General features: G+C 32.2%; 1 protein-coding gene across 15 annotated transcripts; it reads left to right on the top strand.

The window, feature by feature from the left end:
- Positions 1–774: 774 nt before the first annotated feature.
- Positions 775–8,286, top strand: LOC111906246 (G-type lectin S-receptor-like serine/threonine-protein kinase At4g27290). 15 transcript variants are annotated; one of them, XM_042899518.2, is made up of 16 exons: positions 775–2,134; positions 2,346–2,465; positions 2,575–2,699; positions 2,794–3,004; positions 3,102–3,339; positions 3,428–3,578; positions 3,654–5,353; positions 5,451–5,570; positions 5,775–5,811; positions 5,921–6,017; positions 6,185–6,232; positions 6,333–6,448; positions 6,643–6,681; positions 7,119–7,166; positions 7,272–7,400; positions 8,042–8,286. In XM_042899518.2, the coding sequence occupies exons 1-7, from the start codon at positions 823–825 to the stop codon at positions 3,960–3,962; spliced, it is 2,466 nt and encodes an 821-aa protein (XP_042755452.1). In that variant the 5' UTR covers positions 775–822; the 3' UTR covers positions 3,963–5,353; positions 5,451–5,570; positions 5,775–5,811; positions 5,921–6,017; positions 6,185–6,232; positions 6,333–6,448; positions 6,643–6,681; positions 7,119–7,166; positions 7,272–7,400; positions 8,042–8,286. The 15 variants fall into 15 exon arrangements, with proteins under 15 accessions (XP_042755452.1, XP_042755456.1, XP_042755454.1 ...); XM_042899522.2 differs by having other exon boundaries at positions 5,775–5,859; positions 5,966–6,017; XM_042899520.2 differs by having other exon boundaries at positions 5,451–5,671.
- The last annotated feature ends 8,217 nt before the right edge of the window (positions 8,287–16,503 follow it).

The raw sequence follows: 16,503 nt of genomic DNA, 5'->3' as shown, positions 1-16,503 counted from the left end.
TGTAATGTATTGTTTTTTTTTGATTTCTAAAATCTCTTTGTTACAACATTTTTTTAAAGTACAGTTGAAACAGGGAATATAAAAGTGGGATGTTATAATAAACAAATGAGTAAATTACACGAATGGTCCCTATGGTTTGGGATAATTTGCGCGTTTGGTCCCTAACTTGTTTTTTTAACTCGGAAGGTCCCTACTATTTGTTTTTGTTACACACTTAGTCCCTACTGTTTGTTTTTGTTACGCGTTTGGTCCCTGTCTTAACTAAAAACATTATTATTTAAATAGGGAAAAATTGTGGGTTATGTAAGGTAAGGTGGGAGGGTGAGGTTGAAGGTGTGTTTATTTAAATAAATTAAAAAATTAATGGCAAATAATGGCAGAAAATTATTTTTCATTACTTCCAACTCGAAAGCATATGTAATTAATTTTTCCCTCTTCCTTTTCTTTTCCTTTGCTTTCCTCAATTTAAAAACTTGAAACTTTTTCCATATCTAAAAGAACCGAAAATAATTGCATAGACGTCAATATGTCTGGGGTTCTCTAAAAAGAGCTATAATTGGTCTAAAACTAAACAAAGAAATTCAAATCTAAGTTATTTTGTATTTTGTGCAAAATTCTATAGACATAAGAGATGAGACAAATCAAGCAACCATAACCATTAAAAAAAAAGTCCACGATGGCAACTAGAAAAACTGACCAAGTCTTCTAGAACTAAATTTTATTGTGTGGTATTGCATGGGTTGGGAAATGCTATGCCCACATTGACTAAGTCTTTAATACATGAAAGGAGGAGATTAAAGAGCATAAGACTCATAAGATTAAATGTCAACTGTAGAGGTGAGATCAAATCGTATGGAGCTTCTTGCCATGATTTGGTTCTACTGCTGTGTTGTACTGAAAACTAGTAGTGCAACAGACACCATGTTTCCAAATCAGCCTCTCAAGGATGGTGACACCCTTGTTTCAGAAGCTGAAATATTTGAACTGGCATTCTTTGGCCTTGGGAATTCAACTTCTCGGTACCTAGGGATACGGTATAAGCATGTGCCAGACAGTACCATCGTATGGGTTGCTAATAGAGAGGTTCCACTTGCTGACCGCATTGGTGTACTCAAAATCAATGACCGAGGAACTTTACAGCTTCTCAATCTTAGAAATACCTCAATTTGGTCATCCAAATCCTCCAAACCAGGGACAAATATGAATCCTGTGGCACAGCTATTGGATTCTGGAAATCTAGTCATCAGAGATGATATCAGTGGTGACCTCATTTGGCAAAGCTTTGATCATCCTGGAGACACTTGGCTACCAGGAATGAAAATCGGTGTGGACCGTGTAATGGGCACAAAAAGGAGGCTGACATCATGGAAGACTTCTGATGACCCTTCATCAGGTTCTTATTCAGTTTGGATGGACAACATTGGATATCCGCAATTGTATACTGCTGAAGATGGATCAAACATGCAACCGCAGAGGGTTGGATATTGGAATGGGTTGGGGTTTACTGGGTTGCATGGTTTGGAACGCAACATCTTCTACGCGTTTGACTTTGTTTCAACTGATGAGGAGAATTACTACAACTTCACACTGTTAGACAGTTCATATCTTACAAGGGTAAGATTGGATCAACAAGGCAACGTTTTGCAGTTTGTTTGGGACAAGACAGATGAAAAATGGAGGGTATATATGGAGCTTTTCGTGGATGCTTGTGACAGGTACGCTGTATGTGGTTCTTATGGAAGCTGTAACATCAATAATGCGCCAGCATGTGCGTGTTTACAAGGATTTGAACCAAAGCTGCCAATGGAATGGTCCATAGCAGACTGGTCAAATGGGTGTAAGCATAAAATATCGGCGACTGATGAAAATGGGGAAAACTTCAGGAAATTTACAAACCTGAAATTGCCCGACTCAAGGTATTCATGGTTTGATACTACCATTTCCCTTGAGGAATGTGGGAAACTTTGTGCTCGCAATGGCTATTGTACAGCTTATGCAAACATTGATGTTAGAGGGAGCGGAAGTGGATGTTTACAGTGGTCAGGTGAGCTGTTTGACATCAGAGACGCTCCGGAAGGAGATGTTTCAGGGCAAGACATCTACATAAAAATGTCCAACACCAACAACTTAATTCGTAAGTGTCCTTCTCCTGCTTGCTTAAACCTCATGATGCTATCTAAACTTACATGAATAAACCTGGTACATTATACTTTTTCTAACAATACAACTAATTTACACAGCTGGAAATAGAAAAACGCTTGATTTTATTCCTAGTCATGTTTTTGTAAGCTCATTCCTGTTACTAACTACAACTACCACCACTAACATTTTGTGTGGGCAAAAAGCAGACAAGAAGAAGAAATCGAACACGAATCTTAAAGTGACCATGTCAATAGTATTTGCAGTGGCCCTACTTGGCTTTGCACTGATACTATATGCATGGAGAAAGTTGAAGAAATCACATGGTAGGGGTGGGGGCAACTTACAAAACTACTTGATTATCCTTGCAATTTCACTTTGTATAGATTTAGGGAAGTTGAACCATTCATTGATGTTTCATATAATCTTTTTTAGCAAACAAGAACAAGAAGCAAGATTCTGATCTACCTTTGTTCAGCTTGAGTAAGATAATCAAGGCCACCAGTAATTTTTCAATCCACAATAAACTAGGACAAGGAGGTTTCGGTGCAGTTTACAAGGTAAAAACTCCAATATCAAAACAACAATCAGCAATGATGAGCAGTAAGTAAGTGCATCTAACTAACCAACCTATGAATTAAAAACAATCACCAGGGTGTGCTTGATGAAGGAGGAGAAATAGCTGTGAAGCGGCTGTCAAAGACATCAAAGCAAGGCCTTGTTGAGTTCCAGAACGAAGTTAAATGCATTGCCAAGCTTCAGCATAGGAATCTTGTGAAGCTTTTGGGATACTGCATACAAGGAGAGGAAATGATGTTGATTTATGAATACATGTCCAACAAAAGCTTGGACTCTTTTTTATTTGGTAGGTCCTTCTCAAGATTATATAATAGCACACACTTGATTAAATCATTAAAATACATAATACAAACTTAAAAAGAAATTCCTTTTTTTTGTGGCAGATGAAAACAACTCCTTGTTACTCAACTGGCGTCAACGCTACCACATTATCAATGGGATTGCTCGAGGTCTTCTTTATCTCCATCAAGATTCCAGGCTTAGAATAATCCATAGAGATCTAAAAGCAAGCAACATTTTGCTTGATTCCAACATGAACCCAAAAATATCAGACTTTGGCTTGGCTAGAATGTTCAAAGAATATGAGACCGAAGCTAACACAAACAAAGTTGTTGGTACATTGTAAGAAGCCACTAATCATAATGCATGTGTAGTAGCTTAACATATCCTCTATAATATCATTCTACACTAAGATACAAATATTCTGCAGGGGTTACATCTCTCCAGAGTATGCAGCGAATGGGCTTTTCTCAGTGAAATCAGATGTATTTAGCTTTGGTGTTTTGGTGTTGGAGATTGTGAGTGGGAAGAAAAACAGAGGATTCTCTCATCAAGATCACCATGATAACCTTCTCGGGCATGTAAGTTTGGTGAAAATAATCTAATTCCCATAATCAGAAATTAATCTAATCTTATTGAGCTTCAAAATGGTTTAGGCATGGAGACTTTACAAGGAAGACAAACCTCTGGAGCTGGTTGACACAGCCTTAGGGGACTCATGGGTTGTTTCAGAAGTATTGCAATCAATACATGTTGGTTTATCATGTGTGCAACAACATGCAGATGATAGACCAATTATGTCCTCTGTGATTCATATGCTGAGTGGTGAGGGTGCACTACCTCCACCACAACCACCTGGCTTTTTCACACAAGTGCCTAACCCTGAAGTTAAGTCTAACTTAATCATGCCAGAAGTTTTGGTTTCAGTCAATGAAGTCACAATTACACAATTTGATGCTCGATAATTACATAAAGGTGTAGACCCATGAGCCATGACCAATTACCTAATCTGTATTCAGTGGTTTGCACACAAACCGCCTTTCTGTTTCCTTTTCTCTTGGTGAATCGAGTATGAAACATCAAGATTTCTCTTCACGTCCCTCCCATGATCTTATTATATATTCAATGTGATTAAGTACAGAGCTTATAGAAAACCCAGTCCTGATTTGGAACTTAAATGACTTCATTCTAACCCATCAGAGTTGTAAGCAACAGCGATATCACATACCATCTGTATATAAAAGCTAACATCTTGGTTAGCCACAATTGAAATGTGGAAATAGGCTATAACAATAACATATTCAAATTTATGGTCTTGCAAACGACATTTTTTCTTTGAGAACTTTCAACAAACACGTAATGGGCAATGTAGGTTACAATCAACAATCGGAATCTAATCAAGATTGGGAAAGTTGCAGCAGATTTAATGTGATGATTCAGATATTACCTTATTATCTCAAGCAATTCCTACCATTTTACAGCCCCATTACGATTCACGGCTAACGATCAATATCAAGACCGGGTCATGGAGGACGGATACATGAATTTTGTTTGAATTGCCAGCTGGGCTTTTTCCCCAACCCAAACAAGAATGAAATATGATGGGGCCAAAATGAACAGCAAACAGAATAATACAATATGAGAAAAGGAAAAAATGGCTATTTTTTAAGCTTTAAATAGCAAACCAAATATTATATGAATCGTTGTGTCCTTGCCGTGCCTTCGAAAATTGTTGTTTTAGCTTGTTACCAATTATATATGTATATTAAAATTCTTGTGCCTTAGCTATTACCTACAGTTAAGTTGCAAAGGTTTTGGCAGTTTTGGTCCTTTGTCTTTGGACCTGTTTACAATTGTTCTTAGTTTTTATAGGGGACATCTTTTGCCAATATGTGTATTCTTTTGTGGATACGTGACATAAAACTCGGTGTGACATACATACGTGTATTCCATTTATAATCCACCGCTTCTCATATCCAATACCATATCGACAAGTTTTTTTATCACCGCCTCTATTTCTTTGGTATACCAATAGTATCCTATTTTCCTTCTCCTGTTTCTCATTCGTTCCAGAAACCTCTTATACATTGCTTCTCACAAACAAACTTCCTCCCTCACCGGTGGCTTTCGACGACACCGATGCCTCCAACACCCACTGGTATCGTTTTCCCACGCCTCATTCTCCACACTTCCACTTCCCTTTGTATCGTCCTGATGAAAACCATCTGAGCAACCGTCAACCTCACCTCCGTTACTCACCGTTACATACCTTCTTCTTTTGAGAATCGTTCGCTTCAACTTCTACAGTATCAGCAACCTCTTCTTCGTCTGCTCATCGGCTAACATATTTGTTCGGGTTCCCTATCTTCCCTTATCTATTCCAACTGCTTCCTACCGTCTGTACATTGATTTCAGCCTTCGGTTTGACAACTTTGTTTTCGCTTTCATTTTAGGAATGTTTTCAGGGTTTTGAAATCCCCAACGTTGGTGGGTAAAGCACAGAACACCGCCTCCCTTCTTCCAAGCTGCTCGCTTTGATTTCTTCCGCCTCCGGTGTTTTCATCTCGAATCAGGTAACTAATAATGTCTAACTCTTTGTCTTCTACTCTACCACGCCTCCTCCACTCAGATGTCTTGTAATTGTTCTTTCATGCCGATTATGGTTTCTTCAAAGGTTGTTCTCCATTCCACCCTTTAATATTTATGACGTATAGTATATACGAGCTATTAATTTATCTGTCGTAGACAATATCTTTTAACCCTAGATGTTGTGACAGGATACATACACCAATCATCTCTTCGTCTATTTCAAAAGTAGGGCTTTTCGCCTGATTTCCTTTCTTCTTCTGGTTCAAGCCTAAGGTCTGTTCAAAACATGCTCTGATTTGTTATTCATTTTTTGTTATTTTTTTGTCCTATCAAGAGCTCGATTCTGACTGCTATTCACACGGGATCTACAACAATGGAGTTCCTGCTTACAACCCTGAATTTCATTGTTATGTACACCGGATATGGGCCAGGTAAAATACCCTAAAAGGCTAAAACCCAAATCAAAAATTTGGATACTCACATAATATCGATCTGAATTCATTCCACTATGTCTGTGTTTTGTGTGTGTTCTTTTTGTCGGTTCCTCCTGCTTCGCTGCCGTTTCTTAATTTTATTAATTTTGGTTACATAATTGCAGAACAATATTGAAGGACTGATATCGACTATGGAATTCAATCAATGACAGGTTGGTTCTCTCTAACTATTCCTTTTACAATTTGACTTTTTTTTTCTTTTATATACATAAAGGGATTTGTTTGTAATATCACAAGTTTCTTTTTGTAAAGTTTATGTTGAAGGGTGTTGAAACAAAAAGAGTAGATGCTCTTGGATGTTATTTGTTGGCAGAATATCCACCAGAAGTGAGCCATAAATAGATTCAGATGACGGTTGCAAATTTAAGGTTTGATAAAACAGCCATGAAAATACATCTTTCATGCTTTCATCATTTTAACTACTGATTAGCTTCTTTAATTGATTTTGTTTTAAAGCTTTTAGAGTTCAATAGTCAAATTGTGAAGATGATATATCATGATCCATTCATACAAACTTTGACTTGGGTTGTCACTAATTTGCTTTAATTTTGACTTTCTATAGGTTGTCTGTGAGTTTGATTGGGAGCTGGATGAATTTGAGGTGAGCTATAGTTTTTTTTTTTCTAATTTTTTACTTGCTTTCTTAGCTTTTTCATATATGTTTCTAAAGAGTCTAAACCAGATAGAAATATGTATGGTTTTTGACGATTGTTTCTGGGGTTTTTTTTTTTTTTTTTTTTTTTTGGTAAAACAATGTTGTTTTGTAGAATCATGTGAATGCTAACTGTAAATAATGAAAGTTGGTTTTAACGACTTCAAAGTATACAAAAATGATTTTATATGTTAAAAATGTTTATTTTTTACACTATAAGGCCATTCTTTCTGCATTAAGTCAAAAAAAGAAACATGTATGCATTTCTCATCGATCTCCAACTTTTTACAAATTTGTCCTCATTTATTATTTCCCCTCTATTTCCCTTAGCATGCCATGATTTGCTCAAGTATTATTTAACAAAATAATATTTCTTTTTTATATAGGAATTTGTGAAGGAAAAGGTTCGAGAAAGAAAGAGAGCTAATCGTGAGGTAACTTTGTGAAAGTAATTGTTTATTAGTATTATTAGTATATGCTAAATACTTGAGCTTTGTTTTATGTTTTAATTTTAATTTCATAATTTTGACATCTATTAGGCAAGGGAAAAGAGGAAGAATGCTCGAGAGTCATTGAGTAAAGAGAAAGTTGAGGCATATGAGAAGATGAAATTTTACAAATTTTATCCTGTAGCCACACCTGATACCCCTGATGTCTCACAAGTCAAGGTTTGTTACTTTTTTTTTTTTTGAAAAAAGATGCATTTTTTACATTCTGTCAAAGATTCTTTCTTAAAAATGCGACCTTTGTGGAAATCCAATTGAAAATGACTCATTTGCCCTTTTCTATGGTCATTGAATATAATGTGAATTAGTATTTAAGGGTAATAGTAGACATTTAGGTCATATGTTGCAGTTCTGAATGTAAAATACCATGTGGTTAAATCACGTTTAGTAAGTTTAGTCTTTTAGATAAAATGTTGTTCGGATAGGTATTGTTAAAAAAGTAATTGAGAAAATGGAAGGAAAAAATAAATGAGGGTAAGTTTGTAAAAAAGTTAAGACTTGATAAGTGAAAAATAAACACCTGTATATTTTCCTTGGTTTTGAACCTCAATGCAAAAAGACCAATTTAGCCTTGATTTAGGTCATCAAGTTATGCCCCATTAAATTGGATCTGAAATGCAAAAATGATATGTTTGCCCTTTAGGTCATCAAATGGTGTTTATCAAGTTCTGTTCCATTAAGTCGAAAAGAAACAATATGTTGTTGATATTGACCTGAAATGCAAAATGTCCTATTTGCCACTGTAATGCTTATGTTTGTAATGATTGAATGACATTTGGTAACCATGTGTGTTTTTCTTGCAGTCTCCATTCATAAATAGGTATTATGGAAAGGCACATCAAGTAATTTGACCAGAATACCCTTGTGGCCTTAATACAAGAAACATAAATGTAGTTTAGTTGATTTTGATTTTGTTATTGATAGTTTGATATAGCTTGAAATTTTGGTTGCACAAAACCTGATACACATTCATCCCCATCTAATCCCACCAAAAAATAACCAAATCCAGATATGATTACTAATTATAATGTTCGATGTGATTTACTTCTTTCCCGCAATGTCCAAAAAGGATAAAGTGGTGCAACTTTTAAAAAGATAAAGATGTGCAACTTCTTTTCTCTTTTGTTGTATCTGATTAAATTTATTTGTAAATTTATTAATTTAACAATCGAAACTATATAATTATATTTTAATTGAACGCCTTCTACCCCACGCAACGCGTGGGATACCCTTCTAGTTAGATTTAATGTAATTGCTTGAACAAATAAAAAGACTTGTTATTAGTGTAAAATAATAAGAATGTTTAGAAAAAAAAATCCTTTTGGACTCATTAACAATTAAAGAATGATTTTCATGTTTTTGAATAACAAATGAAAAAAAAAACTTGTGATTGTTTATATATTTGAGATTTTAGATGGTGACAAATCATTAAAACCAAAATATGATGAATTTTTTTAAAAAAAAATTATGATTAAAATATAAATTTTTTTCTAAAAGTAAGTATTTTATAATGTAATTTTGATGTCTTACTATAATGTTAAGATATTTTTTTATTTGATAAAGAGATTTTTTTATTATAACTTTATCATATAATATTTTATTTAACACAGATGATATTATATTATTATAATTTTATTATATCAATTAGACAAAATTGCAAAAATAGTCCCTGTGGTATGTATTTTTTTGGGGTTTTAGTCCAAACTACAATTTTTTTGGATTGGTGGTCTTTTTGAGCTAGTTTTGTTGTGTTTTTGGTCCTTCAAAAAACTAAGAATACTAAAATGCCCTTCTGATATATTTTTTTTATGGTTTTTACTATTTAATTTAAAGTTTTATTAATAAAAATTATGGGGCCCACCCCTCTCTCTCTCTCTCTCTCTCTCTCTATTACAAATCATTTGCAGGACCTATCTTCATCTTCTTCACACTTCTTTATCCAAAAAATATTCTTGTCAAAAATGGAATCGGAATACCTACAACTCGAAATCCAGATGAAGAAAAAATCCACAAACAATTTTCGGGTTTTCTTTGTCTATTTACAATACACCTCAAGACCAAACAATTTGGGTTCATTCTTTGATCTATGCATTTAGCCTCCCTCTCTCGAAGACTGTAACCCATATGATTAAGACAGAAAGAAGAACTGTTGCTGGGAATTCAAGCTTAAAACTTCTAAAATCGCAAATCTTACATAGAGCTTGCAAAATCATTGAAGGAAGTGACTGTTTCACATTTGAGTTCATCTTTCAGGTCTCCTTCGCAAATCTTACATAGAATCTGCAAAAAGAACAAACAACGATCGACTATCAACCTCTCTCTCTTTCTCTCTCTCTCTCTCTCTCTCTCTCTCTCTCTCTTTCTCTCCAACCATAGATTTCTTCACAATGGGTCTTAAGAACAAACGCAAGTGCATTTGGATTTTTGGTTCATCTTCTCTCTAACCACACACACATACACACAAGCACCACCGCCACCTTCACCACCATCACTGGAAACTCACAACTCCCTCCATAGATCATTCATGGTTTTTTTTGGTTCTCTAATGATCATATGAACAATATGGTAACAGAAATTGACTTGCTTTCGAGCCCTAGATCTTACAGGATATTCTCAATTTCTTATCATTCTCCTCCACAATGAAGTCCAACACAACTTTCATCGAGAAAAGAGGCTGAGACGGTGAGGCTATAATTTTTAATTTGGATTTGGTTGCAGGTTGCAATACACTTTACTCTTTGTATCCTCTTTCATCGTTCTCGTTTGCACATCTTTCACCATCATTCTAGAAACACCAGATTCTCATCTTATCCTTCTAAATTGATGTTTGATCTTCAAGGGAGATGGATTTGGTGAAAAATAAGTTTACTTGATTGTAAATTATGGTTAACAATTGAATCGATTTTGAAGTTTCGGGTTTTTCTTTTGAAGGAAAAGGATGTTGATGGTGGAGAGAGAGAGAGAGAGAGAGAGAGAGAGAGAGAGAGAGATGGGCCCGATTTTATATTTAATAATAATAATAATTTTAAAAAGTGAAAGAAAAATGAAAAATAAATTCATTAAGGGTATAATGGTCTTTGTAGTTTGGACAGAGACCAAAACTGCATGTAAACTAGCTTAAAAGGACCATCAATCCAAAAAATCGTGGTTTGGACTAAAACCCCAAAAAAATGCATACAACAGGTACCATTTTTGCAATTTTGCAATTTTGTCTATCAATTATATCTGAAATATAATACTAGTTTATCTTAATAATATTTTATTCTCAATGTTTGATAATGGATCGTAACATTCCGATTGAGGTTTTCATGTGAATAATTGTTTTCTTCACTTTATGACACAGAATATAATTTGTCTAACAAAGTTCTTTCTTAAATAACTAAAATTGTAACTTTTATATTTTTGTAAATATATCTTTAGTTTAATTTTACAATAAGATAATATATTTTTTTCAAATAAATAGAACACATTAAAATTAAGAGATAATACTTTTTGTCATGCTTAAAGTTAAATAAGATTAAAATAGAATAATATTTTCTATCAGACATAAAAAAAAAAATACAAGAAGATTAAAATAAAATAATATAATAGTAAAATAAAATTAAAAAACAAGTCTTATTTTCTAAAACCCTAAGCTTTTGATGATATTTATAAAGTAAACATTTTGTTCTATTTAAAAAAAGTTATAATTCGTTGATGATTTGTTTTCTGTTAAAATATCAATATAAATAATTATAATATTTTATTGTTATTTTTGTTTAACTAATAAAACCAAAACTAAACAGTTAATAAACTATAGAGTTTTGTTGTAGATTTCTTAAATTCCAGTAGATGAAAACCAACAAAGACAATGAGAATTTGAACAATCAAATTGGTTGAATGGTTTTAAAAGAAGACAAATGATTTGACACAAAGAGAACTACTTTTCTATTCAACTCAGTTACCTTTATTATAATATTATGTTTTCCAATAATATATATATATATATATATATATATATATATATATATATATATATATATATATATATATATATATATATATATATATATATATATATATATATATATATATATATATAAAAGTTATATTCCCTCCGTCTCAAAATTATGGTTTATAGACAAAAAAAAAACACACACACAGATTAAGGAAACATTAACTTCATAGTAAGTTAACTAATAATGATGAGTATTTTGGTATAATGGATATTTATTTTTAGAAGTAGACTATTATTTTGGGACAAACCAAAAAAAAATATGGACTATTAATATGAGACGGAGGGAGTAATATTCTGTTTAGCCAAGTATTTGGGTAGTGTAACCACTAGGTACAAAGTTATCCAAAGGGTGGGTATAGGTTGGCTAGCGTAACATCAAAGTAAATCGTTTCTCTAAGTGTTTATCAATATAACGACTAGGTATGCATAATTTTGAGAGTTTGAGTTAGCGTAACATCTAGGCATAATATTATCTATAATAGTTGGGCAGGGTATCTACCAGACATAATGTTAACATTAGTTACATACTAATGCTATACCAATTAGTAATAATTGAAATGTAACATGTATCCCCCCCTCCGGTAAAAGATTTGAAAATTGTAAAGTAGGGCTGTAAACTCACCCTTGATGTGTAAAACCACTGATGTAGGGTAGAATTCGGGGGTCTGGAACTCGATAGGCGCTCGGGAATCAGTGGCACAAAAATAGAGAGAGAGAGAGAGAGAGTGTGTGTGTGTGTGTGTGTGAGGTGTGTTTTGATGTGTGAGGAATTGAACCGTCACAACATGCTATTTATAGTAGATTTTGGATTGCACGCCACACATTGTGCGCCTTGCAATTGCGTGTGAGCCAGAAGGAGCTTCCACATGTCCTCATCTCCTCGTGCCACGTCATCCGTATCCTGAAGAATGCCATCGTCAAATGCCTGTCGCACGTAGGTGCGCGTGAGGGTGAAAATCAAACTTCAAAATTTATATCTCTCGCATACGAGTTCTGTTTTCAACGACTCTTATATACATGTAGGTCTCGACGTACACTACAACTTTCCTTTTCGTTGTTTTGGCTAATTCTATATTTTGTTTTTAGCCTATATTTTATAACCGTTATGATTTTATAAAAATCGTAACTATCTTATACGAGTTTTGTTTTAGGCGTTATTTGTCTCAAATTTCTTACTTTGAGTAGTACTACATTTCTCTTTTTGGCGACTTTTGTCAAAAGTCAACTGTTCTCCTCGTAGTTTTTAATGTTATAACTTTTAGTATGCGGTAGATTTTTATTTACCCTAAAAGTCATATCTCTACCATACCAAGTCGGATTTTTAAAAAGTTTAAATATTTGGAATCGCTGCAATGTGTACATTCTAAATAAGTTAACCAACTCTTAAGGTGACACTATTTTTCGTGCACTTAATTTTGAGCCTGTTTGCTGACATAATTAAGGACAAAAATCGAATATATATATATATATATATATATATATATATATATATATATATATATATATATATATATATATATATATATATATATATATATCGAATGATCATATGGTTGTCCTATTACATGATGTTGACATTGTTAGATCCTAATGACAGTTGGTGATGTATTTTCCGGGTTGTAACACTTAGACCTATTCATAAATATTTATAAACATCAAAAAACCATTTTTAGCCTATTATGAGCTTAAGGACTCTTTAGATCAAAATAACCACTTAATGGGTTATACTCTATCTTTTCATTCTCTATCTTAAAAACTAATTAATGATACCTAATTCATTATAATCTAACTCTAAAGCATTAATTACTCAAAATCATTAGTTAGGGTTTCATACCTTAACTCTTAATGGGTTGATTTCACCATGGAAATAAGTTCCCAAAGCTTGATTAAAGCTTCTAAACACTCTCAATAACATTTAAGAAAAATAATAGGTTGAGCAATTCAACCACTCGTACCTAACTAACAATTTCATAAGTGGAGAAATCTTTACCTTAATGGAGAGAGGATGAAAATCCTTGCAATCCACCATCTCTAGCATATATTGGCAACATTTGGCATCAAAATCACCCTATTGCGGCTCCCAATGGACCTCCCATGAAGAATGATCGAAATGAGCTCTTTAAACATATTATAATCTCTTTTCTATGCATAACCATGTCATAGTAGCTCGCCACCACGTCGTGGTGGTTGCACATCAACAAAGTGCATTGTTGATTCCATTTCAGTTCGGGACAGTTTTTCTTCCAATTTCAAACACACATAACTTCTTCATTTCTAACCTGTTCTCTATAATCTTTATATCCACGCAAAGGTGGGGACATACTCTACAATTCTATATAATTACTTTTGATTTAATTCATACAGAACTTAATCGATTAAGCCATGCAAATAGCCTAAAATACCAATGTTGTCCCATTTTCTACTGCATCTTCAAAGATGAATATCTTCGTCATCTCATCTTCGTTTTCCACAAATCTTATATCCACACAAAGGTGAGGACAAGTTCTACAACTCCATTAAGTCATTTGTACCTATTTTATTACAGGTTTTAATCTATTAAGTCACAAAGTTGGCCTAAAAAACATACAATTTTCCATTTTACCCTTTTGGCCATAATGTATATTCTCATGCATTTCTTTTCTTAAACTCACTTATCTAATCTCATCTAAGTGACTTAAACTTGTCTTGACCATTTTCATGCAGTTACAACTTTATATTTTCATCTTTTTTTATAATAAATGACCAAAATTTTCTTTTGATATTTGACTAAAAGTCAAATATTTCTAAATTTTGGTTTGTTACACTTAGCCTCTATATTCTAAATATTTCGCACTCATTTCATTATCATTCTCACAAAGTACCTCCCTAATAATCACGATTTTAAGATTTCACTGATCTTTGAGTAATTATGTGAAATCACATATTTCGTATTGTAGTGCATAGATGATAGAGAAAGTTTGTTTGTATCCTAGTAAATTCATGACTGTCTAATTTAATATTAAGTATAATTCATCTTACCATTATACTATGGTTGCATATATAAAACTTTATATTAAAAAAATTATCATCATGTCACTATTAATTACATAACTTTTTATTTTTCTAAATCTAACAAACCAAAATTGATCATAAATACACATAATATTAGAAATTCATTTTTAATCATAACGATATATATAGTAACGATACATTTGATCTTACTAATGTGGATTTATTGAAAATGAAATTAGTTTATTTTAATAGGATACGAAACTTATAAAAAATAACCTTTTATGTAAATAAAATAATTTAGCCATTTTTATAAACGAAATGACATATAAAGAATTTATGTGACGATACAATGCCGCATTGAAATTTGTTTCCTGAACGAATGAATGTTTTATTTCATTCTTTCGAAAAAGTTCTTTTTCCAAATTTAAAAGTAAATTTATAGAAATACTGTATTCTTCAACTATTTTTTTTATTAATATTAAAATTAGAAAATGTGAATGCAATGATTCATTGGTACCACAAAGTGTGGTCTATTATCAATTTGTCGGTCTCTTGATACTATTTTTGTACATATTGTCTTCCGATTTAGGAACACGTTAAACCCACGAAATACTTGCTTTAAAAATCCAAAATTTGCTTTACGATTTCAATGTTCTAAACTTATATGAATAATAAAATAACAATAATAATAAGTAATGCATTCATGATTCTTTACAAGTATTTAGTGAACATGCGATAATTAAGTGTCTAGATGGTATATATAGTTTATGATTTAAAATCGATGTTAGTGTATGGAGGTGCCCCTGTTTGGATTTTACACGTTTCACCTTTGTAGTGATCAATCGTTCTAAAAAATAGAAAATTTCAACTAGATATAAATTATTTAATATGATAATTATTGAGTTTGTGCACAACCAGAGGGGCAGTGACGTATTCGTCTTTTCGGCTGACATAATTTAGATCATGGGTAGAGTTCGGTTTGTGGGCACCCTTTTTTCGTCTTGGCTTTGATGTGTATTTTATATCCTTGGTCGCACACCTTGATTTATGTTTGATTTTTACGACTGGAGTTTAATAGTTAGGCTTTAAATTTTATAAAAGAAATTCAAGGTTCAAACATTGATATGTCTTAGCTATTGTTAGTGCTTCATGATTTATTCCCCAACATGATAGACCTTGATATAATGTTCTACATATGTGATGATACTACAGTTTACCATTTTTTAGAATCATTTGTGTCACATAGAGTATAATATCCTAGCAAGTTATTTGTTGTGTGATTTAAATTATTTTTGCTAAAATAGTTGGCCCACTCTTTCACCACGAATAAAAGTCTTAATCAAGTTAAAAGTTTTCACTTTTGTTAACTATCTGGTATTTTATGTCAAAGATAGTTTTCTTGGACCCTTTATCTACCATGCGAAACAAATTGAAATCATCTAACGGGACTACTATATTGTATTATCACAATGTCCATATTTAATGAAAATTATACTAGTTTTTACTATGAAATATTGCATAAATTAATGTGTTCCTTCTAAACTCACTAGGATAGCTACTTAATAACCATCATTGCTAATACTAGATTTATGTATTAAGTTAATTTTACAGGATTATTTATGTATTAATATAAACAAATTGATAGAAAGTAGGATGTTGTAAATTTATAATTGTCGAGCGATGCTATCAACATTTTACTAAAAAGTTAAAGATATTTACTATAACAAATGAAGATCAATTTTGAAACATGTCAATTTCTTATAAATTTTGACACTTGTCATTTTGTTATATCTTTTAAATAAATAATATCTACATATCAATTTATGGGTTTTTACAATTTTTAAAATTAAAAAGACACATAATACTTTTACTTATATATATAAAATATTAAATGTAATAAATATGATAGTAAATTGCAATTAATATGTTTGTTCATTCTTTATTTCAAAATTTTGTTTTAAAAATTACATATTATTTAAATTTTAATATTTCATTTTTGTATCAACCTGTATAATATTCGGGTCTTCCACCTAGTATGGAATATACTATACTTTACTAGGTGTTTTATCATCTATATAAAAGTAAATTACAAAATTAATGAAACTCTTCAAATTGTTTTAAAGTTAGGTCAACATGCTTTAATTTAAATTTAGATGTTCACATGGCACCTTTTAGATTATTTTATTAGAACTAATAAACATTGTATTGTCATATATTTGGATAATCATCATACATAATGCATTAACTATTAATAAAAATCAAAAGAAAAGAAAAGAA

Source organism: Lactuca sativa, chromosome 2 (genome assembly GCF_002870075.4).
Source record: "Lactuca sativa cultivar Salinas chromosome 2, Lsat_Salinas_v11, whole genome shotgun sequence".
In the NCBI taxonomy this organism is placed as follows: domain Eukaryota; kingdom Viridiplantae; phylum Streptophyta; class Magnoliopsida; order Asterales; family Asteraceae; genus Lactuca; species Lactuca sativa.
Note: the sequence above shows the minus strand (reverse complement) of the source record. Positions and strands in the feature narration are given on the sequence as shown.

Coding starts and splice junctions, on each gene's coding strand:
- LOC111906246 (XM_042899525.2), top strand. CDS start 823: ATGTCAACTGTAGAGGTGAGATCAAATCGTATGGAGCTTCTTGCCATG. Junction 2,135..2,345: donor CAACACCAACAACTTAATTC/GTAAGTGTCCTT, acceptor GTGGGCAAAAAG/CAGACAAGAAGAAGAAATCG. Junction 3,340..3,427: donor AACAAAGTTGTTGGTACATT/GTAAGAAGCCAC, acceptor AATATTCTGCAG/GGGTTACATCTCTCCAGAGT.